Source organism: Penicillium chermesinum (genome assembly GCF_028974085.1).
Source record: "Penicillium chermesinum strain IBT 19713 chromosome Unknown utg000009l:1.0-952002.0:1.0-954369.0, whole genome shotgun sequence".
Classification (NCBI taxonomy): domain Eukaryota; kingdom Fungi; phylum Ascomycota; class Eurotiomycetes; order Eurotiales; family Aspergillaceae; genus Penicillium; species Penicillium chermesinum.
The window spans coordinates 837,625-861,206 of NW_026695319.1; the positions used below are offsets into that span (position 1 = coordinate 837,625).

Consider the following 23,582-nt stretch of genomic DNA (forward strand, 5'->3'; position numbering starts at 1 on the left):
GCTGATAAATCTATTCATCATATTCATGACTGCGGTTAGTTATTCTCTGGCGTTGTTCATACTCCACCTGCAGGCTTCTGGATGTCATCGTCTTCCCGTGATTGGTAGGGACAAGGGGGAACTCCGACTTCGCTGGGCTTCATTCTTGATTTTGGACCAACCACAATTCCAGGTACATATTCCGTATAGTCAGTGCCGTCGAGCACATGGGGGGCATCACTGGCTCTCAGTGAAGCTGGAATACGAGTTAGTGGGGCCACGATAGTGCTTGGCCCACGTGCGGACTAGCCACACGCCTGGTTGCTTGACTGGGATAATGCAACGACGGTGATTGGCGAAGCTGGAACGCTCCATCTTGCTAGCCAGGTACAATCTCCTGAATCCGGAAGATTATTCGGGTGGTGCACGCAAGCCGAAAGTTTAATTGATAGGCTGAACCGAAGGAATATCTAGCACAGATATAAAAGCTCGTACTGGGGACGATGGGTTAGACTATTGTCGTGAGTCTTGTTTCAATCTTCCAAAAATGGACCGTGGGTGGACTAAGTCCATGCTGGTGGTTCTCGCCGGGGCGTCCGCAATTGCTTCCCCTACGAGCGAATGTACTCGGAACACTGCCCCGATGCAGGCCCATCTGGCCTATTCGGGAGACCGGGGCATGACGGTGAGCTGGAACACCTACTCCAAGCTGCATCACCCCTATGTTCGCTACGGACGCCATCCCGATGCCCTTTGGCAGTGGGCGGAGTCGGACGTTTCGGTCACCTATCCCACTTCGACCACCTACAACAACCATGTGAAGATCACGGGCCTGGAGCCCAACACGATGTATTACTATCAGCCGCAGTGTGGGAACTCCACGCAGATCTATACCATGAAGACTGCTCGTGTGCCTGGTGATAAGACGCCCTTCACCATTGCAGTTGGCGGGGACTTGGGGTTAATGGGTCCCCAAGGACTTACAACCACTACTGGTCCGAACGGCGGGAATGCCCCGTTAGGCCCCCACGACAATAACACAATCCAGTCCTTGCAGTCGATGAAGTCAGAGTGGGAATTCTATTGGCATCGTAGGCTTTCCCTATGGGCATTCGGATGTCTCGCGTATCATGCTAATTGTATCCCCTCTGGTAGCCGGCGACATTGCCTACGCCGATTACTGGTTGAAGGAGGAGGCGCAAGGCTTCCTTCCCAATGATACAGTCCGTGATGGCCCGGCCCTGTATGAGTCGCTCTTGAATCAGTATTTCGACGAAATGACTGCCTTGACTGCCGATCGGCCCTACATGGTTGGACCTGGTAACCACGACTCGAACTGTAAGTGTCCAACTCTTTCGCTGCAGTTGAGATAGCGCTTCTCATGCATCCAGGTGACAATGGAGGCACCACCGACAACGGGGTTGCTTATAATGTCAGCATCTGTCCGATGGGCCAGACCAACTTCACGGGTTTCCGCAACCATTATCGCATGCCTAGCGATGTATCTGGGGGTGTGGGAAACTTCTGGTACTCCTTCGACCACGGCATGACTCACTTTATCCAGTTGAACACTGAGACTGATATCGGCGATGGATTCATTGGGCCGGACGAGCCAGGATCCTCGGAAGGCATGAACTCTGGCCCATTCGGATCTTACCCTAACGAGCAGATCGATTGGCTCAAGAAGGACTTGGAGAGTGTGGACCGTCAGAAGACACCTTGGGTCGTTGCGGGTAAGCATTTCCGCTCACGTTGGAGCAAAATCCACAACTGATCGATCTTTCAGCGGTACATCGCCCTTGGTACGTGAGTGCCAAGAACACCAGCTCTACCGTCTGTACCGAATGCAAGGATGTCTTCGAGCCGCTGCTCGTTCAGCACAACGTCGACCTTGTCATCCAAGCGCACACCCACTTCTACGAGCGCAACCAGCCCTTGAACGACTATGTGATTGATCCGGCCGGTCTGGACAACCCCACATCGCCGTGGTACATTACCACCGCCGCCCCGGGCCACTACGATGGATTGGACAACTATGCTTTACCCCTGAAGCCCTATGTTGTTTACGCCGAGGATACCGCCTACGGGTGGAGCAAGATCACGTTCCATAATTGCACTCATATGACGCATCAATTCGTGTCTAGCAGCAATAACACCATTCTTGACACCGCGACGTTGTTCAAAGACCGCAAGTGTGGCTCTATCTAGAGACACAACGACTGGCCTCGACCGGTCCGGTGTGGATTCCATAGTTCATATAACGGCCCCGCCACCCTGGTTTCTTTCCCTAGTGCTACGGATTCTCTTGTAGCATCTTGTTTAATGAATAAATTTATCGCCAGGATATATCAAGATATGGTCTGCTAGGCATCCTACTACAGAACCTATAGGTTCTATCTGCGTCTAGTAAACGCTCTCCAAAAGCCTAGAAATAGAATGTTTGCCATGATCAACCAGTATTTGTTGGCAAAGCCGGTAGAAACCGGTAGTGCTAGAGTGGCCAAACCAAGATAGATGTCAATAAAAGGTGACATACCACAATTTGAATAGTTACGCAGAAAGCCAATAGTCTCTACATCCTACGCCAAGAGGTCGCGTGGGAGATCTCTCGTCCCTCCGCGAACGCCTTGTCAGAATATGGAGTTTTACTTACCACCATATTGTGAACCCGCTCCTAGGAAACGCGAAGGGGCCACCCAGGAGGGAACTCGAGGCTCTTCCGTTTTCTACCAGTCGGAGCCTTCAGAGGTAGATGAGGATCTATTGCGTTGCTCGTCTGGCTGTTGAGTGTTTTGTGGAATAAATGCGTCCGCGCAAAAGGTGCTGTGTTTTTGATGCAGAGGAATCTCATTTCAATTTTATTCTTCGAATAGACTCGGTCATTCTCAATGGAAGGACCGCTATCTATCGCAATTATCGGCGCCGGTCTAAGCAGCCTCGGCTCCCCGAGATTAACGGAATCCTAGACTACGTGATTTATGAAAAGGATGACTCTCCTATACCAAGTCCACGGCAGCAAGGCGGATCATCTCATCAAGACCCGAAAGAAGGATGCCAGCTTCGGGAAAGAGGTCTTGGAAGATACGTTGGCATCGTATGAAAAGGCAATGTTTGCCCAGGGCCAGGACGTGATTCGCCGCAGCACTGAATGTGAGGCCACGATGTTTTCGGATGGAATGAAACCATTCATTGAAGCGTATAATCCTAAAACGAAAGCCACCGGTACTTGGGCTGCACGCTGAGCTTGCAGCGAGGATGTCCAGAACGGTGTACTAGTACCAGTCGCAATCCCACCTCATTCTATATCGCCCTGCTTGAACTTAGTTTAAATTTCCGCTGGTACAACGCATGATAAACCGAGTGCACATTACTCGCCAACTCAGAATGTGCCCATATTATCCCGCAACTGTGTACAACTGTTTTTCCCCACGGGAAAGGGCAAGTCACGTGGCCATCTACATCACCGCGAAACCAGGTTCGACACGCTGATGAACCACATCCGCTGAGTGCACTGGAGCATCGTGGACCGATGACGTATATCAGGAGAAGTCTTTGACAGATGGAAGCCCGAGCAAGCCTGGACTGACTACCTGATCAAGCCCTTGGAGCTCGACAAAGTGCTATTGCCATCACCATCGAATCCCAGCCGGGGAGACCATGACAACCGTCGGCTCCAATGACCTTATCCCCTGAAAATTACGCGGTCTTTCGGGAGTGTCTCTCCAACGCGATCGTCGCTCGATCAGAGAAGCCGAGATCCAAGCGCAACGCAAAAGCAAAGCGCAACAACCGCAAGGATGTGCCCAAAGTAGAGGGGACGACCCTCATCCCAGTGGCTGATCGAGTTGATCCGGAAGAACTAGCCGAGTTTATCGACGTACGTCCCCTTCGAACAACCTAGAGAAACCTCTCACGCTCAACTAACCTCCCAGTTCATCGCATCTGAAACCTTTTCGTCTTTTCCCGAGGCTCTCCAGACCCTCTCATACGCTGCCATCCAGCATGATCAAGCCCTTGCGAAGCTCTACATCCCCGAGGATCCTGATGCGCCGTTCAACCGCGCACTCCTGGACCCCCTGTGCAGCGTCACGCCGGTCGCTGTGACCGATTCTTTGGCAGTCTATGGCCTTATCCCCGACGCCGCGGACTTTCCCGAGTTCCTCGCACCCATCTTGACGGAGTATATAGCGAGCGTGACCAGCGGGCCCCCAGCGTGGTCGAATACACGTGCTGATGCCTGTGAGATCTGTGATCGGGACTGGATCCCGCTCTCCTATCACCACCTGATTCCTCGGGGCGTTCATGCCAAGGTCCTGAAGAAAGGCTGGCATGACGAATGGATGTTGAACAGTGTAGCATGGCTTTGTCGGGCATGCCACAGCTTTGTGCATCGGATGGCAACTAACGAAGAGTTAGCGAGAGAGTACTATACGGTGGATCGCATCCTGGAAAGGGAGGATGTCCAGGATTGGGCGAAATGGGTTAGCCGAGTGAGATGGAAAGCCACGTAGCATTACATGAGAAGGCCCTAAGTTCGACGACTGGGAGATGAACAAAGGAGGTATTTCCAAAAGCCTATGAGCTCAATTCAAGGGGTCTGACTCTTATATTCCTAGTTGGTATGATATACAGGTAGCTTTTTTCATGACAGAAATTGTCCGGGTAGTTTGTGATCAGGGAACGCCGCTCTAATATGCAAGCATGATGAGAAGGGGAGATATATAGTACAGACAACCTGGTCCGCGCGAAACATTCGACCAAGCCATTCAGAGAAATTACATCCGGGTTCACTTCACAGGGAGCGCTTCTCGTGGATCTCCTCGTAACACTGGACCTGATCACCGACAGCGAATTCGGCCCAGTCCTCGAAGGCAATACCACATTCCGTGTCTTTGCGCATCTCGGTGACGTCTTTCTTGACGTTCTTGAGCGACGTCATGGCACCTAGGGAAAGGGTTAGATAGCTGCGGCCGCAAAAGTTGAGAGGGAGTCCTTACCATCGTAGATCGTCTTGTCGCCCCGCAGAACCCTAACCTTGCGCGATTTGTGGATGATACCGTTGCGCACGCGACAACCCGCGATCGACATCTTCTCTCGGCCCTTAATGGTGATGTCGAACAGCTGTTGAACCTCAGCTTCACCGGTAACGCGGTGGGTGATGTTGGGTGCAAGATGAGAGCTGAGATCTTCTTTGATATCATCGATCAATTTATAGATGATATTGTGATCCATGATCTTCACGCCCGCTTGCTCGGCCAATCGGATCATTTGCGGATCAATGGCCATGTTGAAGGAAATCACTTTCCCGCCCGCGGTGGCTGCGTGCTCAATGTCAAACTCCGTTACAGGGCCGACACCCGAGCGAAGAATATTTGCGTAGACTTCGTTGTTCCCAATCGCGGCCATCGAATTCAACACGGCTTCTGCGGAGCCATCCACGTCGGCCTTGACTATGAAGTTGATGGCCTTTGGACCGGTCGACTGCACCGCAACCTCGGATAGCTCATCAGGATCTGTATTCTCGAGCCTGCGCTTCTCCGCAGCCGCCTTCCGCGTCTCATTAAGAGCAGCCATATCCTCGCCCATCTTCTGCGTTTCAGAACGCTCCAGACGATATTCCACCACTTCCTTGGCCCTCTGCTCGGTCTCTGCTTGGAGGATCTCGGTACCGGCAGCAGGCTGCTCCCTCCAGCCATCGATCTCAACGGGCATCCCAGGAGTAGCTTCGTCAACCGCCACGCCAGCCTCATTCCGGAGTGTCCGTACACGAGCCCACGTCGTACCGGCCACGATGACATCGCCAGGCCGTAAGGTGCCCCGGCGGATAAGCGCCGAAGCCACACGACCGTAAGACTTCGTAGAGGCCTCCAGGACCCAGCCTTCCACGTTACCGGCGGTATCTGCGCGGTGGTCCAGCATCTCAGAGAGAGCCCCGATGGCTTCCTCCAGGTCGAGCATACCGGTGCCGGTCTTACCACTTACAGGAATGGCCTGGACGTCTCCGCCGTAGTCTTCGACATGAACACCGTTGGCAGACAGATCCGCTTTGACACGGTCCGGGTTACTGCCTTCCTTGTCGACCTTGCTGATGGCAACAATGATGGGGACGTTGGCCTGAGTGGCGTGCTTGATGGCTTCAACAGTCTGAGGCTTGACACTGTCATCCGCCGCGACGACCAAGACGACAATATCGGTAACGTCCGCTCCGCGACGCCGCATTTCCAAGAATGCGGAGTGGCCGGGGGTGTCCAAGAAGGTAATCGTCTTGCCGGAGGGCATAGCCACTGAGAAAGCGCCAATGTGCTGTGTGATACCGCCGTGTTCCGTGGCGGCAATAGATGATTTGCGTAGCCAGTCGAGGATGGTTGTTTTCCCGTGATCAACGTGACCCATGATAGTCACAACCGGGGGCCGAGGGGGGAGATGAGTGGTATCTTCTGGCATAGGCGCAGCCTGCAGATCTTCCGCCCCAGTATCGAAGATAGCCTCGTAGTTGAACTCCGCAGCAACCAGCCCTGCCGTCTCGGCATCCAAGACGTGGTTATACCCGACATCTTCAAACCCCATTTCCTCCATGCGCTCGATGAACTGGCCCGGCCGGACGCCGATGACGTCCGCGAGATTGGTGACACTGATGAACTCGGGAAGGTAAAGAGGGAGGGCGCGGCTTCTGCTTCTTTCTTTTGTTGCTGTTTCAAGCGCTTCTTCTCCTCACGGCGACGCACGATATCCTCATCATGGTCATCCTCGTCTTCCCGGCCCCTTTGACCATTTTTGCGCTTGTCTTTTTTCTGCATCCCGGAGGGCTCTTCAGTCGCCCCGCTTTCTAGCTTATCGAGGACTGACATGTCCCAAGTCCACTGGTTCTTCTTCCATGCAGCATCCGCTTGGGACTTTGCCTCCTTTTCACTATCCCGCGCGCTCTCTTTTGAAGTTTTGGCGTCTTCCTCAGTGTCAACGAGAGACGAGCGACCTAACTCGTTGGACTTGGCCAAGGAAGCGGGGACCGCGGTTCTTTGATTATTTCGCGGGGCTCTTGGTTCCCTCCTGTCTTGCGGTCGTTCTTTTGGCCGTTGCTGCTTCTCCATATCTTCTCTTGGTCGTCGACCCCCACAGCGCGGGCACATGGGTCGTTTTGCGAAGACAAGAGCGCCGCATCTAAAACAGGTCCAATCCGAGTTCAACCTAGGGTCTTTCTGTGCCGATGAGGTTGAATCCCCTGGTGTCCTCCTGACATCCGGTTTCGAGCGTTGGCGCTGTGACGCCTTGCGTTCGGGGTTAACAGGTGTAGATCGCGCTGGGGTCCCGGGAATTCGATCCGATGGTCCTGGGGTTTCTCGCTTTACTCCGAGCCCTGGAAATGGTGTAGGCGTACTTCTCGCAACAATCGAATCTCGCATTGCTTGCTCGGCGGCACTCAGACCTGACGGCTTTCCACCTTGTCGATTACCCCATCCCCAACGACTGGTGACCTTGGCCGCAGGATTGTCACCCGTGGGGCCCGAAAACGGGTCCGAATCTTGCCTAGGTTGGTGATCTAACGCGGCGCCCGCCTCTGCCTTCTGCCCTGATGCTAGCTTGTTTTCAGATTCTACTTCTGATGTCGGTTCGGGCTTCGGCGGGGTTTTTGCAACGAGTGCATCGCGGATTGCTTGCTCTGCAGCACTAAGACCGGATGGCTTTGGAACATTTCTCGAGGCCCAGCGACTACCAAACCTCGACGCAGACCTGGCTGGGGTTGAGCTCCCATCTCCATTATCACTCGAATTTTGGTTTAGATAGAACGCGGAGGATTGGAATGAGCGTGCGGGGGAGGGGGGCGCGTGAGACCGTGACGGCGAAGCTGGAGCTGGAAGTTAGAGCGACTCTTTGGGACCGCGGCGGTTAACTTACCCTTGATACTGCGCGGTGCATGATGCGATGCTCCACTGTTTAATTGTTGCGGTCGCGCATTCTCCTTTGGATGCGCTGACTAAGGTTTCCCGACGGCAAAGTCGCTGCAAAACTGGAGGGCCCCAACGCGGCCGCTCTGATTGGTCCAACCGGCTCTCCGCCCCCGTCGAGCCCCCCCGTTTTCCCGCAAAAGGTCGGCGCTTTAGGCGAATGAGCGTCTCGATCGCGACATTGGCCGATAAGCTTCTTATACCTGAAGAGATAAAAGTCGTCTTTGACTCCTCTCTGCACTCTCCACTCACGCACAATGGAATACGAGGCTTTTGAAGACATCGAGGAGGCTGACTCGCTCCGGGTCGTCAAAGACTTGGTCGCTGGTGCTACGGGCGGAGTTGCGCAGGTCCTGCTGGGTAAGTGCTCACCGCGGAGCTCTCAGACCCCGGGGATGCTATCGAGTGCTTTGGTGCTGGAGTGGCGGTCAATTGGGGCTTGACGCTCCATGCGGAGTGAATCTGGTGCTAACTAGCTATGATTTAGGTCAACCTTTCGGTGTGTACCATCGACTTACCCCGCACGACATGCTTCTAACCCCCGCTTAGATATCGTGAAGGTGCGCTTGCAGACGACAAGCCAGTACAAGAGCGCGCTGGATGCTGCGACCCAGATCTTCAAGAAAGAAGGCCCCACGGCATTCTACAAGGGAACTCTGACTCCTTTGATCGGAATTGGTGCTTGTGTCAGTCTTCACGCGCGTTTTCCCACCCTGGGCCTCGCTGACTAGATTCGATAACAGGTCAGCGTGCAATTCGGCGCATACCACGCCGCCCGCCGCCGTCTGGAAGAGCTCAACAAGAAGAAGTACGCCGACGCCACCCTTTCGTATGGCCAGTACTGGCTCGCCGGTTCGTTTGCAGGTATCACCAACTCGGTGCTTTCCAATCCCATCGAGCACGTCCGTATTCGTCTGCAAGCCCAGCCTCACGGTGCAGGCCGTCTGTACTCCGGTCCCATTGACTGCATCAAGAAGCTGGCCGCGCACAATGGAGTCCTCAATGGAGTCTTCCGTGGCCAGGCCGTGACCATTCTGCGCGAGGCCCAAGCCTACGGTTGCTGGTTTGCTGCGTTCGAGTTCATGATGAACCAAGACGCCAAGCGCAACAACATCAAGCGCGAGGATATCTCCCCTGTCAAGGTGGCCACCTACGGTGGTCTTGCTGGTGAGGCGCTGTGGTTGTCTAGTTACCCGTTCGATGTGGTCAAGAGTAAGATGCAAACCGACGGGTTCGGGAAGGACCAGAAGTACAACAGCATGCGTGACTGCTTCAAGAAGACCTACGCGATCGAGGGCTTGGGTGGTTTCTGGAAGGGCATCGGCCCGACTTTGCTGAGGGCTATGCCCGTCTCCGCTGGAACTTTTGTTGTGTAAGTGTCTCCGCAGACTTGTGACCATGCGTGATCTGATGTTTTTACTAACATCCTTCATAGTGTTGAACTTACCATGAAGGCCCTGGGCTAAGAACTTTCGGTTTGGAAAGTGAATCGCTTTATTATGAACTCACGCATCGTATTCCGACCCATGATCGGATTTTGATCGATACCTGCATACGGTTCCAAGACAATTCTAGAGACCAGGAGACCAGGCGTAGTCATTGTATATAGACAAGATCCTAGCCCCCTGGGCATGCTCTGAGTCATGTTATGCCGGCACCTCATAGGCGAAGACAAGAGACCTATAAGTGGGAGTCTGGTGATCATGACTTTGACGCGTCCGGGCTTGAATCTCGAATCACATTAAAAGCCTTTTACATATCCAATTCTTCTAGGGAATGACCCGAACGCCTATCTACATTACACATACATCTTTCCTTTCTCTAAGGGGGTGACATGGTCTGCACTGAATGTCGCATGCCCCCTCCCATTATTATCCGGACTGGGACTTTCAACGACGCCCCATTTCAGCGCTTCATAAGCCAGATTATGCGGAAATGATCCCGCGGCGTGTGAGCCGTCGCGAGGGGGCAAAGGCTGGCACGCCGCAGCGATTGTCGCACTGCAGCCTGCAGCCAAGGGCATCGTGCCGGGAAACTTCTTGCAAAGGCCGATCATGATCATCATGAGCACCGTGAAAGAGCAGATAGGCGCTACGACCAGCTCAACGGCGTCCGGGAACACCAGGATGTAGTTCCAAGTATCCATATGGGTCGGTGATGAGCGAATGTCAATCTGCACAAAGGAGAACGCCTCGGAAACCAGCCAATGCAACGTGATGATACAGATGGTTGTCGGTATGTTCCAGCGGTAGGGCACGGAGAGGAAATAGGTGGATCGCTGCTTGGTTTCAGCCACCGGCGACGAGACTCGAAGTCCTTTGGGGGGCTTCTTGGAGCCGGCGGCGTACCCACACCATTCCGCCATCAACAGCATTTTGGTCATCATGTTATTCAGTCCCAGGTAGACGTAGGAGACCAAGACCTGAGGGATGTTCGCAATGACGAAGCCGGTCAAGTTGCTCTTCCCTCGCAATTCGTAGCCGGTCTCTGGCCACCGTCGGAACGTGTAGGAGTTAAAGAAGGCCATATGATGTCCAGCATCCTGCCATTCCAGGGACCCGGGGGCACCGAAGAAAGACGTGGCCCCCGCCGAAAGCAGCAAAGCCAACGCTATAATGAATGCCGCCAGCTGCCATTTGTTGATCGCTGTAATCCAGCGGTCGCGCTCGCCGGTCCAGACATCGGCATTCTTGAACGGCCGCAGGCTCAATCGCTGAGAGCGACCCCTTTTGGCGACCAAGCAGCAGTTCTTGGTGTAGGCGTCCGGCTCTTGGAGGAAAGACTGAATGGCATCCCCGGTGGTGCACAAGGGCGGTTCTTTCTTCGTGATATGCAGAGCCAACAGCGCGCAGGTCGCCTTGACGGCATTGCAAATAATGATGGTCATGAGGAACGCCGGCGCTAGGCTGGCCTTGCAGTTCTCCGCATGGCGCTGCGAGTGACACTCCAGGATCGGTTGATCTGCCGGGGCCCCCATGTCGGGGGGTTTCTGACGTCAAATACCAATCGTCCCCGTCCACCGTGCCGGGGGACCATGCCCATTTGGACAGACGCTGTGTGCGCATCCAGCCCCCATCCCAGTCCAAGTTCTCGAAAATGGCCAGCACCGCGTCCGCGGTTCGGTTGCCCTCTACCACGAGAAGGAGGTGGCTCCGGTCGAACAGCGCACCTGAAAAGTAGGCATCCATACATTCATGGGGCGGGAGCCGTTCGAGATCATCGTGTTGGACCTGCTGTTGAAGTTCGTGGATGATCCCTGGGTACTGATTGCAATAGACGCAGTCTGTCTCATTCGAGGGCTCGGGGATGGTCCAGCTCGCCCCGTGCAAAAAGTCCTTCGAAACCTGAACGGCCAGGTAGCCGTAGGTACTCTTGGTCTCAAACACCACGGAATTCCAAATCATGTGGAGCGGAAACGAGCTGACCCCGAGGGACACCCACAGACATACTTTCCATTTCGAAATGAACCTCAGGTTGCGGAAGCTGGCGGTGCCAATATGTACCCACTGGGACCGGGAATGCGCCTCGTTCACCTCCTTCCGCGTTGGTGAATTCAAACACTGCATGGTATAATTGCTGTATGCCAAGAGGATCGTGCTCAAAATGTTGATCACGACGTGCGCGACTTTGGTGATGAGACTTGACATTTTGCAATCGCCTCGGAAGAAGATGCCCTGGTCGAGAGACATGGGGTACCGGCTGCAAATGGCGATCAGCGTGACGACGTTGATGAAGAAGATCGAGATTGATGCCAGCGCCCCGCTGGCTACGGTGTAGCCCCATGCCTCCAGAGACCATTCCTTCAATCGTTGCGGTGACTTGAGGTACTCCGTCGGGGTTCCTTCGAGGTCGGACAGTGAAGGGATATCCCGCTCGGTTGGCATTATAGAGGGCCGGTGAGAACATTTGGAGGTGCAATCGGCCAGGTCCACCGGTCCATGCTACGCCCAGGTGGCATTTAAGCTTTAGACACGCGAGGCGTGGACGACACACCCACGCGTATTCTCTCTTCGAAGAATGGCCTTCTTCATGGTGCATCCGTCCCAGAGCCTCATTGGGACAGGATCCACATATTTTGCCCGAGATATGCGGGCACGATGGTCTGGCAGGCATCTTCCGCCGGCTGCACAGGCCCTGCCATGGCCAGAGCCATGGCCTCATAGGCTGAAGGAGGTCTCTCTTCACGGGTCATCCCGGCGTTCCCGGTGTGGAATAGTGGACGGTGCAAGGGGCAGGAGGGGGGGCAAGTGACATCCGGTGGTTGGAGGCCCTCGCGTGCAGAAGGAAGAATTTCCCAGGACTGGGTCGCATTACTCAGTTGCCTCTTTCAGCGCCGAGAAGGTTGGCGACCCAGTTACGCCATTACAGAAGTCAGGTCAGAAGCTCAGACGCACATTTTGATTCCAGTGGTTTCTTTATCCTAATCAATCTATGCACCAGCGGGGGCTGGCGACACCCAAATACACAATTTTGCCAGAACTTCAAAGCAACGTAAGCAATTTCTTGTCCACGGGTCCATCCCCGTGGTCACGTAATCCTGCGCCCAACCTCTAGGGGTCGAGGGCGTGCAGAACGAGATTTTCAAGATCTTCTGCAAATTTATTGTCGGCTAGAGCTTGGAGGTGATCGTGGGTTTCGTTCATAGCAGCAACAATAGCTTGCTGTTGTTGCATAATCTCCCCACGCCTCTGCTTGAGGTCTCTTATGGCCGCAGCGATGTCACACAAGGCCTGGTCATTGGTTGCCCATTGGGCAACCAGCATCTTCATATGCTCTTCTGCGCGCGTGGTGATATTGCTGCACATTATGTGTTAGGACCCGATTTCCGCCCTGCAGAAGTAGCAACATTGTGTACAATGTCAATCACTAAGCACTTACGTGGCAGGGGAGCTGTCCTCGGGCAGGAGGGTGTGAGAAGAGGAACTCGACATGATGTTTCAAGAAGCTTTAGTAGTCGCCCGTGGGGGGTTAGAACCATCTAGGCCATTATTATGAAAGACTAGAGTACTCACCGGTTTCCCTGGGTTAAAAAGCAATGATGATGAAAAGTAGCAATGGTAGAATGGAAGAGTGTCGAGAGACTCTGGGGGACTTTGATATTCTACATACAAGCGGGAGCTTCCTCAAGTTGGCGCCTCGGATGAGCAAACAGAATCTCGCTCGCGTTTGACGAAGACACGAGCAAGGACGTCGATTCGGATGGCCCGTCATCTTAGAGCCTCCGGGGATGATGTTTGCTCTTTTTCGTCATTCGCGCGACAAGTCACATGGCTCGAGAAAAATCCCCAAAGGAATCCTGCCAGGCAGTCGGAAAGTAAAACAAGTTCAGCCCGGGGAAGTCCCACTCGGAAACAAACTGCTCGGGGACAAACCACTGCAGATCGGCCTGCGCGTCAAAAAGTTCCCAAAATGGCGATGTGCCGGTGGACCCGCCAGTACTGGCCTGCTGAGCCTCTTGCAATGCGCGGCCATACTTCTCGATGCTCACTTTGAGAATCTGAAGATAGATGTTGCCCGCGCCGCTTTGATTCGAGCCCGGCCCAGTCTTCCCCAGCTCATCGACGAGTCGATTCCCTTGCTCGAGGAGCTGCTGATGCTCCTCAGCCCGCTCGGGAAGGAGACGCGATAGTTTGAGAAGGAGAAGAAAGGAAAATGCGCACTTAGCCCAGACAAAATCCATGGCGTATTTGAGGCTCGCCAAGTAGTATTCCGGCTCCACTATCATCAGACGGAGGTGGCGGCGGGCACTTGACTTCGCTGTCAAAAGGATGGTTCGCTCAGCCGACGACATGGCCCTGGCATGATTTCAAGGTTAGCCTGTGCAGAGCAGGACGAGCTGGACATGCATAAGATGCTTACGCAACATTTTGTACATCCATGGCCCGAAGGGCTTTGCAATTGAGCATCATCTCAGCCCAGCATTTCTGTATCCGCATGGCGGCTAGCAGGTATGGCTTTTCCGGGCGTGCAACTGTTGATCCTTCTACTATGGGTCAGTGCACAAAACACCGAGACGGCTTGAGCTCAGAGAATACCGATGATACGCAGCCAGTCACTAAGAAGTCGTCAGCGAAAGTTCCAAGTCGAGAGAATCGAAGACGGCATACTCAAACCAGAGATCCAGATCTACCTTCATGTCATGTACAAAGTCCGATATACTCTCATGATCAAGCGATCTACCTGACCCTAGCGTGTCGTTGATTGCGGCTGCGCTAATTGTCAACTCCACGGCCCTTGTACAGAAGGCATAATGATATACCTCGCAGAATATTGAGCTGTCGTGAAAGTCAGTCCGCACTCCTCTGCGAAGGGTTGCGCAATAAACATACCTCCACTTGGGAAAGAAGCCGCAGGTCGAGGACGGTGGTTGACGAATGGCCTAAGAGGGACCTGCAGCGACGGGGGTTTCCAACCAGGTGGATGCCGGGAGGTTTGCCTGCATCAACGCGAAAGCTTCTTTCTGATTAGGCCGGTCACTCCATTAGATGCTCAACAGCTTACATATGTTCCAGCACCAGAAGACCGAACCATGTCCGTGATTGACGCATCAATACCCGCTCGCGCTCATCGTCAACGCCACTAGTCCCGTACACATCCTGGTCATTTCGAATTGCGATCTTCTCCGTGAGCTCCTCAAATGCTTCATGCAAGCCAAGGTCCACTGCCATTCGGGTCGCAAACGACAGGATCAGCAGGCGCTCCGCAGAATAACAAGCGATCACCAGCATTGCCTGGACAGACTCCAGGCAGTTGAACCTCTTGTTTTGAATGATCACGTTGATCCATTTCTTGAGCTCTGCATGAAGCATCTCCGACTTCGGTTCGCTGGCTCCTAGTAACTCCAAGTAAGCCCGCGATACAGGAGGAAGGCCCAGTGCAAGGCATACGTACTTGTCTCAACCATACACCCAGTCGTACAGATTGCATTCAAGAGCATGCTACTACGAGACCGCACAGAGTTGAATGTGTCGAAATGGGGATCAAAGATCGGGATAAACCTATCCTATTCGCATATTATATTGCGTTTAGCAGTGGCCACTTGAGCTGGTACCCTTGTGGAGGTACGTACGCAGCCTTGGAAAAAGCTGGAGATTGAGTTTAGCACACATTCCCGTGTTAGGAGCTTTACGGGAGAACTGACGTATTGAAATGCGAAAGAGCATCCTCTAGAGTGATGAGACCCGTGTCGATAAAGTCTTCCACGGCTTCTTCGCGGACTTCAAAAGCCGACCGCCTCCTTTTAGGGGGTCGTGATGTGAGCTGGTCAGAAGAGCCATAAGACGACGCAATCCGTCCTTGCATCGGCGAAATAGCTGGTACGCGTGAGGAGTACGCCGAGTCTCCTAGAGGGGCAGCAGTCTCCGGAATGGTCATGGGGCCCAAGCTTCCGCGGTGAGAATCGTACATGGGGTGCACTGGTGCCGATATCTCTTGATGATCATATTCACGGTGCCGTATCGTAGGTTCTAGCTCTTGGCTAGGAGGTGCCTCTGCAATACTCCCCTGCTGTAAAAGCTGCCGTACTTCGGCCAGCTGATGTCGTAGACTTTGAATCTCGGACTCTACGCTTTCGAGCCTCCTATCACGGATCAGTCAAATCGTTTGATCCCCTGAGAGCTGCAGAAACGTACGCTGAGACCGGGTCTCTGGGGATTTCAAAGAATACGCATTGCTTTTCAAGCTTCTGGCATCTGGTATCCTCAGCAAATCGCATGGCGTCTGGAATGGCCAATCATACAGACCTCCCACAAGGCTTGTCCCCATCACATCTGACCTTGGCCATTATCAGATCTATCTAACAGCAAGTGGTCTTCTCATGTTACACTCACTTTTGACTGGCGACACGCACTACATGCTTTCTGGGCAGGGGAAGCTGGTTAGGAGCTCGTCCAACAGCTCGGTAGGCCACATACAGGGATACGCTTCTTCCCAGCTGGAGCTGGTATTACCTGTAACGACTCGTCCTCGGGCATTGTGTAATCTCACCGGGTTTCGCTCGTCGGATGATTTGGTGAGACGCAAAAGGAGAAAACGCGGGGTTCGGCTGTTGCTCCGGCTGGGCCCACCGGGGAGTTTGACAGCTCGACGCCAATTTAGACCACAACAGGGAAATTCCGTCGATACAAGGACACCCCCACTACGGCATGAACGAATTTACACTGCTCGGGGCTACTGAAAAGCCACGTTACTGATACATGAGAGGTTGGTTCCGAAGGCTCGACGTGGATCCAGAGTGCTATACGCCCGGCGCTAGCATCATCAAAGCAACCTAAGTAGCTGCATACTAATTCTCCAGCTCCCAAAAGAGAGCGGCAAATCTCCTAATATACATACACAAAATCCTCATTCTGCCAATCCGTAAGGTCTTTGAAGGCATTGTCATCGGCTACTTGCTGCACGGGCACCCCCTCCTTGTCACTGGAAATAGCGCCGACAGCAAACATGGAGTGGTCGACCACTTTGGCGTCTTTTCCATGTGCCACGCGCTGGCTCTCATGTTTTTTGTTGAGAACGGATAGATAAAACATATTGAGTCTCATGGCTTGTCAGCAATGGCGTCTTCACCAAAGGTTGGAAAACTTACAGGATCAAAAAGACCAAGACGCAAAAAAGAGCGAGACTGTTTCAGAGTCAGCGGAGTCGTCGGTCGTCGAAGTTTTGTCTGCTTACTTGGAGAGAAGACCACGTCTGTACAGCGGCGCCTCATCTGTGGTGTAGAGCGTGGGCCCAATAATCTATAGCCCTGTCAGTCTAGTTCGCCGGGGAACAAGATTTGTCCTACATTGCCCACGCATTGCCCCACGATGAAAATCCCAGTGGTGACCTTTTTCTTAGTCTCCCCAGCCGTGTTACCGGCAGACCAGGAGTAGATCAATGGAGCTATATTCATTAATCGACATGTGCTTGAAAGGGAGCATCTGCAACTTACTAATCCCCGGATAGACAGATATCTTGGAGCAGGGCGAGTGGTCAGCGAGCTGGCACAAGAAGTCGGCAACCCACTTACAATATAGTAACCAACTAGCAGAGGTCCCTTGTGGGCGTGGTCATGCGGGATTTTCAAAAGCATCACACAGCCGGCGATAGGCGGAAGGCAAAGCAGGGCCAAAACAGGGCCCTTCATCCTCCAAGCAGTCGCGAGCCAAGCGCCACCCATGGTGGCAATGAGTTGAACCGCCCCGAAGGGAACGTTGAGAAGGATGGTATTGAGATCATTGAAACCGAAGGACTTGACGATCAGTGGGCCGAAAGTTGTAATGCCACCACTCGGGATGCTATGCGCGACCAGAAGCGTTAGTGTGAGCTTTCACGAATGGGGTGACTCGACTCACGAGATGGACATCATCAAAGCAAACCATAGCCAGGATTTGAGATCCAGGAAAGCCTCCTTCACATGATCCCATTTCCATTCGTGATTCTCGATTCCTTGCTGGTTCATTCGAAGTCTGCAGGCCGGGGTTAGACAGATTCACAAAGCCGGTAGAATGAAATACCTCTCGATCGCCACGAGCTTGTCCTCTTCGGCCAGAAACTTGGACTGGATGGGCGAGTCGGGCATGAACACGCTAGGTGCTGGTTAGTGCAGCTGATCCATTCCCAGCACAGACGAACCTACAAGACGGCGACGGAGACTCCGATTGTGATCAAGCCAAAGAATAGAAAGATGATCTGCACGGCGTTAAGAAGCAGTAACCCAGGACATCGAAAGAATACTCACCTGGTACGGCTCGAATACGGAAGAGTGGATGTGTCCTAGTCCGTACGTGATCAAGCTGCCAAACTGTACCTTCCGTGTTAATGATGTACCAGTCAAACCGAATACCCTCCCGGCTTACCATATTCACCACGCCATTCATCGCATACCAAGATCCCAGCCTTACGGGTTGTTCTCGACGTCGATACCACATTTGTGTCACCGCGATGAATGCAGGAGCTGGAGTCATCCGTTAGACTTGTGCAAGTAGCCAGACACGGTATTCAGGGGACATACCAATTCCCGCCTCGAAGATCCCAAGAAACAGTCGACAGACCATCAACCCAGCAAACGTATTCGCGGCCGTCATGCACGACAGAGCAATACCCCAAAGAAGTGCTGACACAGCCAGAAACTTCCCTATGGGTACCTTGACCAAAACGTAGGACACCAGCGGCTGAAAGACCAGCTGGGCCACATACACAACCGAGCCTAGCCACGAATACATCTGTCCGTGAAGATGGGTCTTCTCCACGAGACCAAAGACGGACGCAAAAGAGAGCGTGGATTTGTCGAGCTGCTGGAGGAAGTAAATCGCCAGTAAGATCGGCAAAAGACGAAGGTCTATCTTGCGAAGCACCCGTCTGTTGTTTTCGGGGGTCAGGATGGTCGAGTAGCCGACCTCCTCGATCAGCTGCAGGGCCTGGTCCTGTTTGGGGTGTCCATTTTGGTCATTGGAGGGCGATTTGGATGGCTCATCCTCAATTGACTCCACAAACTCCTCCTGGTCGGTTTTTGCTTGCAAAATCTCTGCTTGCGCCATCTTTAACGCAGCGAGCAAATTGGCGAAAGGTATGATAGGTAACGGTAGCAGCACCTCCCAGCGTGACCAAGAATAGAGCTTTAAAATAAACAACGGAGTTCCCAAGTAAATCGGATATTCAAATGGTTCTCCCACTGGGTTCTGAGAGGAAGAGGCTCCGCAGGGAGAATGACCAACCCCCGTGGGGAAGCAACATATATGATATCTCCCCCGCCGTGGCAGCGGCAGCTGAGAATCCGCACGCCCTCCAGCGTTTACCCGGCGAGATCATGAGATGGCCAACTGCCGAACCAATGGTGCCCCCCCAGGTTGCATGCCATGAGCGCCACACGTGCAAGAGATCCCCCAGACTGCTGGATACAGTCTAGTCGTCGGCGATCGGATGCCAAGTCCGGGACGACTTGGTCTGGGGAAGTGGGGAATCCCCGGATTCTGTCCGAGTTTTGTCTGGATTCAGTCTGAATTCTCCCCACATCGTCTTTTGGCACGGGTTGAGGAGGTTTCGACCGACGCTTGGACGCGTCACAAGGCATGGCTATCTCCCGCTCGATGACATTGCGGAGCTATTGTTCTTGGGACTCAGAGAGCCGAAGTGCGACCGTTCGCGGTTGGCTCCCGATCTCCGATGCATCGTGTCGCCCCGCGTCAAGCAGGAGAGTATTGGGCGTAGTCATGAGGGGAAGCCCTGTACCCGGCAATACAAATATTATTCCTGTCCTGATAAATTCTATTCTATTCAAATGGTTTTCGTCTCGGGGGCTCTTCACGTGAACAATTTGGAAAACTAGGTGCACAATGTCTCCTCAAAAGGAACAATGCCCTCGTGGGTACCAACTTGTCCCGTCCGCTTCACAGCAAGAGACTACGCTTCACCTACGGAGTACCACCAAGAGTAAGACGCCGTTCGACTTCTCTTTCGAGGCCATCCGCCAAAACCTCTTCCGAGTGACTTTCACCTCGTCCGACCATGCCCTACCTCCCTACCCCAGCGTGACCAAACCCGAGGTCAACCTCCATGATGTGAACATCACTTCAAAGAGCAGTGAAACCTCAAAGATGATGGAGATTGGCGGGGTCACAGCGACGGTGGAGTGGGACCAGACACCGGTCGTCTCTCTCGCCTGGACAGGATCGGACCAGCCTCTCCATTGTGATCTACCTCTTCGCTCATACGTCGCAGACGGCACTGGTGTGGCATACTACTCAGTCCACGACCGTGAGGCGCTCCACGTAGGGCTCGGAGAGAAGGCTGCGCCGATGGACCTCACGGGCCGTTCGTTCCAGCTCTCAGCCACCGACTGCTTCGGATATGATGCCTACAAGTCCGATCCGCTTTACAAGCATATCCCCCTGCTGATCAAGGCGACACCGCAAGGGTGTATAGCACTGTTCTCGACCACGCATGGACGAGGCTCGTGGTCTGTTGGGTCGGAGATTGATGGTCTGTGGGGACACTTCAAGATCTATCGCCAGGACTATGGTGGACTAGAGCAGTACATGATTGTGGGGAGAACACTCAAAGATGTGGTTCGATCATACGCCCAGTTGGTTGGGTTCCCCTTGCTTGTTCCTCGCTGGGCTTACGGGTATGTCTCTGGCGGCTACAAGTATAGTGCTTTGGATGAACCGCGTGCCAGCCAAGCTCTGTTGGAATTCGCAGAGCGGCTGGAGAGAGAGGGCATCCCGTGCTCCGGGCATCAGATGAGCTCCGGATACTCAATTTCGGAAGAATCCAAAGTCCGGACAGTCTTCAGCTGGAACTACCACCGTTTCCCCCACCCCAAAGAATGGGTCGACAAGATGCACGAGCAGGGGATCCGTCTCATCACCAACATCAAACCCTTCACCCTGGCTTCCCACCCAGACTTCCAGCGCTTGATCGATAGCCGTGGCTTCTTCCAGGACCCGGATACCAAAGAGCCGGGCTATATGCGTCTCTGGAGCGCGGGAGGAGCCACCGGCGGCGATGGATGCCACGTCGACTTTACTTCGGAGGAAGCATTCAAGTGGTGGTTCGATGGATGCAAGAGCCTGAAGGCGGTGGGCATCGATGGGATGTGGAATGATAACAACGAGTACACCCTGCCAAACGATGACTGGACACTAGCCCTGGATGATTCCATGGTATCTGCAACCGCGAAGACCAGCGTCCCCAATACCGTCGGGCAATGGGGCCGGGCCCTGCACACTGAACTGATGGGCAAGTCCTCGCACGATGCCATGCTCGCCCTAGAACCGAAGTATCGACCATTCATCCTCACCCGCAGCGCCACCCCCGGCACCATGCGGTACGCCTGCAGCACCTGGAGTGGCGACAACGTCACCAGCTGGGAGGATATGAAGGGATCGAACGCGCTCTCCCTGAACTCCGGGATGTCTCTCCTGCAATACGAAGGTCACGACATCGGCGGGTTCGAAGGGCCCCAGCCGTCCCCCGAACTACTCCTCCGCTGGATCCAACTAGGGTGCCACTCGATCCGGTTTACGATCAACTGCTTCAAGACATCCCCCGACAACAGCGACACTGGGGATGTGATCGAAGTATGGCAATACCCCGAGATCACGCCTCTCGTGCGCGCCGCTATCAAGCGCCGCTACGAGATCCTGCCATACATCTACTCCCTCGGCCTCGCCAGCCATCAAACGGCGACGCCGGCCCAGCGCTGGGTCGGCTGGGGTTACGAGACGGACCCGGAGGTGTGGAGCAAGAAGCTCAAGGCGGGTGATGAGCAGTTCTGGTTTGGCGACAGCATTCTCGTTGGTGGCGTCTACGAGCCTGGCGTGGACGAGGCGCGGATGTATCTGCCGCGCAAGGCTGGCGAGGTGTTTGACTACGGCTACGTGAATATCAACGCCCCGTACAACTACCTCGCGGCGGGCCAGTGGGCGGTGATTCCGGCCGCGTGGTGCGATAGTATCCCTCTCGTTGCAAAGATCGGCGGTGCGATCCCCGTGGGCAAGAGCGTGCACACCCGGGTACCGGGGACGAGACCGCGGCGTCGTTGGGGGTGAAGGAGCTTGACGATTACCGGGGGGTAGAGATCTTTCCTCCGAAAGGTACGTCGCATGGCAATGTGTTTGAGAATACTTGGTATGAGGACGATGGTATCTCCTTGCATCCCGGGATCTCGAGCTATACTATCAGCTATAGTTCCACAATGGAGAAGGTGCTGGTGGACTTCCAGCGGGATGAGAGCAGCGGCTTCGTTCCTGCTTGGAAGGATCTCGATATCATTCTGCATCATGGGGATCAGCGCCGTGTGGTGAGCAGCTCTGGTCAGGAAGTTATTGTGAAAGGGCCCGATGAGCGAGGCCGAATGGTGTTCACCATCAAGGCGTAGAGCGCATATAGACGAGAACCTCGGAACAGGAACAGAATAGACAGATCTATCGTAGAAAGACTTGCACCTGTTACCCTAAGACTCGGAGGCGCTCCCCCCAACGTCTCAATCAGAGGATAGATTCCGCTACACGTGACGAAATATCTGTTTAAAAGCGCAATTATATGAATCAAGCAAGATGATAATACACAGTGATATAACACCAGGATCCTAGATATCTATACAATACAACCTGACGCTCGAATGCAAAGCCTCGCGGGATTAAACATCGAAGACATACCAGTACAGCAACCCCCTTATTTCTTCTTCTGCTGCTCCGCCTCCAGTGGCATCCCCGTAAACGGATCCAGACGCAACCAGTCTGCCGAAACAGGCTGATAACTGAACTTGCCATCCTTCGCATCCTGCAGTCTCCTGTTCTGACCCGCCTGCCCAGCACGGCCCAGTACGCCCGCAATCAGGTCCGTTGAGCGCAGACTATCATCGTTCGCGGGGATGGGGTATGTCACCCGAGTGGGATCAGCATCGGTATCGATAATACCGATGGTAGGCACGTTGTTCAGCCCACACTCGTGCAGCAGCACGACGTTCTCCAAGGGGTTCAGCACCACGACCAGATCGGGCTTGACAACCGGCCGGTCCTGCAGATCATTCTTGAACTCGGGCAACTCCTCATCGAAGGCATTGACGACCTTTGTCTCGCAGTGTCCGAGGATCTGCTCGCCGTTTGTCAGCGAGCCGGGGATCCACCGCTCGAAGATGTGATATCCCTTCGCGAGGTGCGCAGCACCCACGACAGACCGCTTCTGGCCCTTCCGGGTACCGGCGAAGAGGATGATGCCACCTCGCGCGGCAACTTCCTCGACAACCTTGGCGGCACGGCGGAGGTAGGCTGCGGTCACATCGAGGGAGATGATGTGGACACCCTCGCGGATACCGAAGATGTATCGCGAGTTCTGCGGGTTCCAGCGCGAGGTCGAATGGCCCATGTGTGTACCGGCGGCGAGAAGGTGTTCGAGGGTGATCTCGGAGGCGGAAAGAGGCACTGGTTCGTAGGAGTCTTTGGTTGTGGAGCCGAGCTTGTGGAAGGCATTTTCTGAAGGAGTGTTAATTCGGTTGCGCGAATAGAGGGTTCGAAAGTCTCGGAATCCGCGTACTTGAAGCTTCCCACTTTCGCCAGCGCTGCTCGGATTCGGTCAGGCTCTGCTTGGACTGGGTGGAGCCCGATTCTAAGGGTGAGTTGATGGATGGAACGCTGGATTCTGGTGAGCTTGTCACCGGTGTTTCGACTGCTGTCTCTGTTGAGAGAAAGCGAGCGGACACCGGAGCACGGCGACTCAGGGCCAGCAATTGGCGGCCTAGAAAGGGGAATCCGTTAGAGTTACCCTCGTCAATAGAGGAGAAGGCTATGACTCAGACTCACTCTGCCGCACACCAAATTGTCGTACAATCATGGTGGTGAAATCGTGATGTTTAGATAGCAACGTTGTTCGATTTCGAAGCCGTGAACTTTTGCCAGGCTTGGCGGATCATCATAATGCCTGAGGCACCCAGGATACTTTCATGCCTCATGCGTCGGGCATTCTATATCAGGCCTCTCAGGCATCGATGACGCTAATCTGATTGTGGCGATTCCGGCTGGGCCGTCTTGCCCCGCACGATGGCAAGCATGTTTTGCAGTAATTTATTACGAACCAATGCAATACACGTCGATCACGGTAATAGAACGTAGATCCGATCGAGATTCTTTCTCGGTATCAATGCTAAGATAATACACAGAAGGAGCTATGGATAGCAGAAGC

At 54.0% G+C, this 23,582-nt stretch overlaps 11 protein-coding genes across 11 annotated transcripts; 5 read left to right on the forward strand and 6 right to left on the reverse strand.

The window, feature by feature from the left end:
* Window positions 1–526: 526 nt before the first annotated feature.
* On the forward strand, window positions 527–2,187 carry N7468_010774 (purple acid phosphatase family protein; the record flags this gene model as incomplete). Its single annotated transcript, XM_058480069.1, has 4 exons — window positions 527–1,070; window positions 1,135–1,317; window positions 1,371–1,712; window positions 1,766–2,187. 4 exons carry the CDS (start codon window positions 527–529, stop codon window positions 2,185–2,187), a joined length of 1,491 nt encoding a protein of 496 aa, XP_058325592.1.
* Window positions 2,188–2,966: 779 nt separating this feature from the next.
* On the forward strand, window positions 2,967–3,221 carry N7468_010775 (FAD/NAD(P)-binding domain-containing protein; the record flags this gene model as incomplete). Its single annotated transcript, XM_058480070.1, has 1 exon — window positions 2,967–3,221. One exon carries the CDS (start codon window positions 2,967–2,969, stop codon window positions 3,219–3,221), a length of 255 nt encoding a protein of 84 aa, XP_058325593.1.
* Window positions 3,222–3,655: 434 nt separating this feature from the next.
* Window positions 3,656–4,490, forward strand: N7468_010776 (HNH endonuclease; the record flags this gene model as incomplete). The annotated part of the gene is made up of 2 exons (XM_058480071.1): window positions 3,656–3,856; window positions 3,912–4,490. The coding sequence occupies 2 exons, from the start codon at window positions 3,656–3,658 to the stop codon at window positions 4,488–4,490; spliced, it is 780 nt and encodes a 259-aa protein (XP_058325594.1).
* A 281-nt stretch (window positions 4,491–4,771) lies between these two features.
* Window positions 4,772–7,893, reverse strand: N7468_010777 (translation initiation factor 2; the record flags this gene model as incomplete). Its single annotated transcript, XM_058480072.1, has 4 exons — window positions 4,772–4,923; window positions 4,977–6,558; window positions 6,612–7,658; window positions 7,873–7,893. The coding sequence occupies 4 exons, from the start codon at window positions 7,891–7,893 to the stop codon at window positions 4,772–4,774; spliced, it is 2,802 nt and encodes a 933-aa protein (XP_058325595.1).
* A 286-nt stretch (window positions 7,894–8,179) lies between these two features.
* Window positions 8,180–9,388, forward strand: N7468_010778 (uncharacterized protein; the record flags this gene model as incomplete). Its single annotated transcript, XM_058480073.1, has 5 exons — window positions 8,180–8,282; window positions 8,410–8,421; window positions 8,472–8,608; window positions 8,666–9,294; window positions 9,358–9,388. The coding sequence occupies 5 exons, from the start codon at window positions 8,180–8,182 to the stop codon at window positions 9,386–9,388; spliced, it is 912 nt and encodes a 303-aa protein (XP_058325596.1).
* Window positions 9,389–9,720: 332 nt separating this feature from the next.
* Window positions 9,721–11,806, reverse strand: N7468_010779 (uncharacterized protein; the record flags this gene model as incomplete). The annotated part of the gene is made up of 2 exons (XM_058480074.1): window positions 9,721–10,911; window positions 10,943–11,806. 2 exons carry the CDS (start codon window positions 11,804–11,806, stop codon window positions 9,721–9,723), a joined length of 2,055 nt encoding a protein of 684 aa, XP_058325597.1.
* Window positions 11,807–12,472: 666 nt separating this feature from the next.
* Window positions 12,473–12,727, reverse strand: N7468_010780 (uncharacterized protein; the record flags this gene model as incomplete). Its single annotated transcript, XM_058480075.1, has 1 exon — window positions 12,473–12,727. One exon carries the CDS (start codon window positions 12,725–12,727, stop codon window positions 12,473–12,475), a length of 255 nt encoding a protein of 84 aa, XP_058325598.1.
* Window positions 12,728–13,185: 458 nt separating this feature from the next.
* On the reverse strand, window positions 13,186–15,636 carry N7468_010781 (uncharacterized protein; the record flags this gene model as incomplete). The annotated part of the gene is made up of 11 exons (XM_058480076.1): window positions 13,186–13,717; window positions 13,782–13,905; window positions 13,958–13,977; window positions 14,030–14,129; window positions 14,182–14,197; window positions 14,252–14,375; window positions 14,424–14,754; window positions 14,814–14,925; window positions 14,992–15,007; window positions 15,064–15,501; window positions 15,554–15,636. 11 exons carry the CDS (start codon window positions 15,634–15,636, stop codon window positions 13,186–13,188), a joined length of 1,896 nt encoding a protein of 631 aa, XP_058325599.1.
* A 607-nt stretch (window positions 15,637–16,243) lies between these two features.
* N7468_010782 (uncharacterized protein) lies at window positions 16,244–18,439 on the reverse strand (the record flags this gene model as incomplete). The annotated part of the gene is made up of 12 exons (XM_058480077.1): window positions 16,244–16,457; window positions 16,507–16,542; window positions 16,593–16,657; window positions 16,705–16,802; window positions 16,852–16,873; window positions 16,930–17,197; window positions 17,255–17,368; window positions 17,417–17,488; window positions 17,539–17,591; window positions 17,641–17,703; window positions 17,759–17,856; window positions 17,914–18,439. 12 exons carry the CDS (start codon window positions 18,437–18,439, stop codon window positions 16,244–16,246), a joined length of 1,629 nt encoding a protein of 542 aa, XP_058325600.1.
* A 795-nt stretch (window positions 18,440–19,234) lies between these two features.
* N7468_010783 (putative alpha-glucosidase) lies at window positions 19,235–21,780 on the forward strand (the record flags this gene model as incomplete). The annotated part of the gene is made up of 2 exons (XM_058480078.1): window positions 19,235–21,415; window positions 21,454–21,780. The coding sequence occupies 2 exons, from the start codon at window positions 19,235–19,237 to the stop codon at window positions 21,778–21,780; spliced, it is 2,508 nt and encodes an 835-aa protein (XP_058325601.1).
* Window positions 21,781–22,076: 296 nt separating this feature from the next.
* N7468_010784 (mitochondrial 37S ribosomal protein uS2m) lies at window positions 22,077–23,234 on the reverse strand (the record flags this gene model as incomplete). The annotated part of the gene is made up of 3 exons (XM_058480079.1): window positions 22,077–22,876; window positions 22,938–23,138; window positions 23,204–23,234. The coding sequence occupies 3 exons, from the start codon at window positions 23,232–23,234 to the stop codon at window positions 22,077–22,079; spliced, it is 1,032 nt and encodes a 343-aa protein (XP_058325602.1).
* Between the last annotated feature and the right edge of the window lie 348 nt (window positions 23,235–23,582).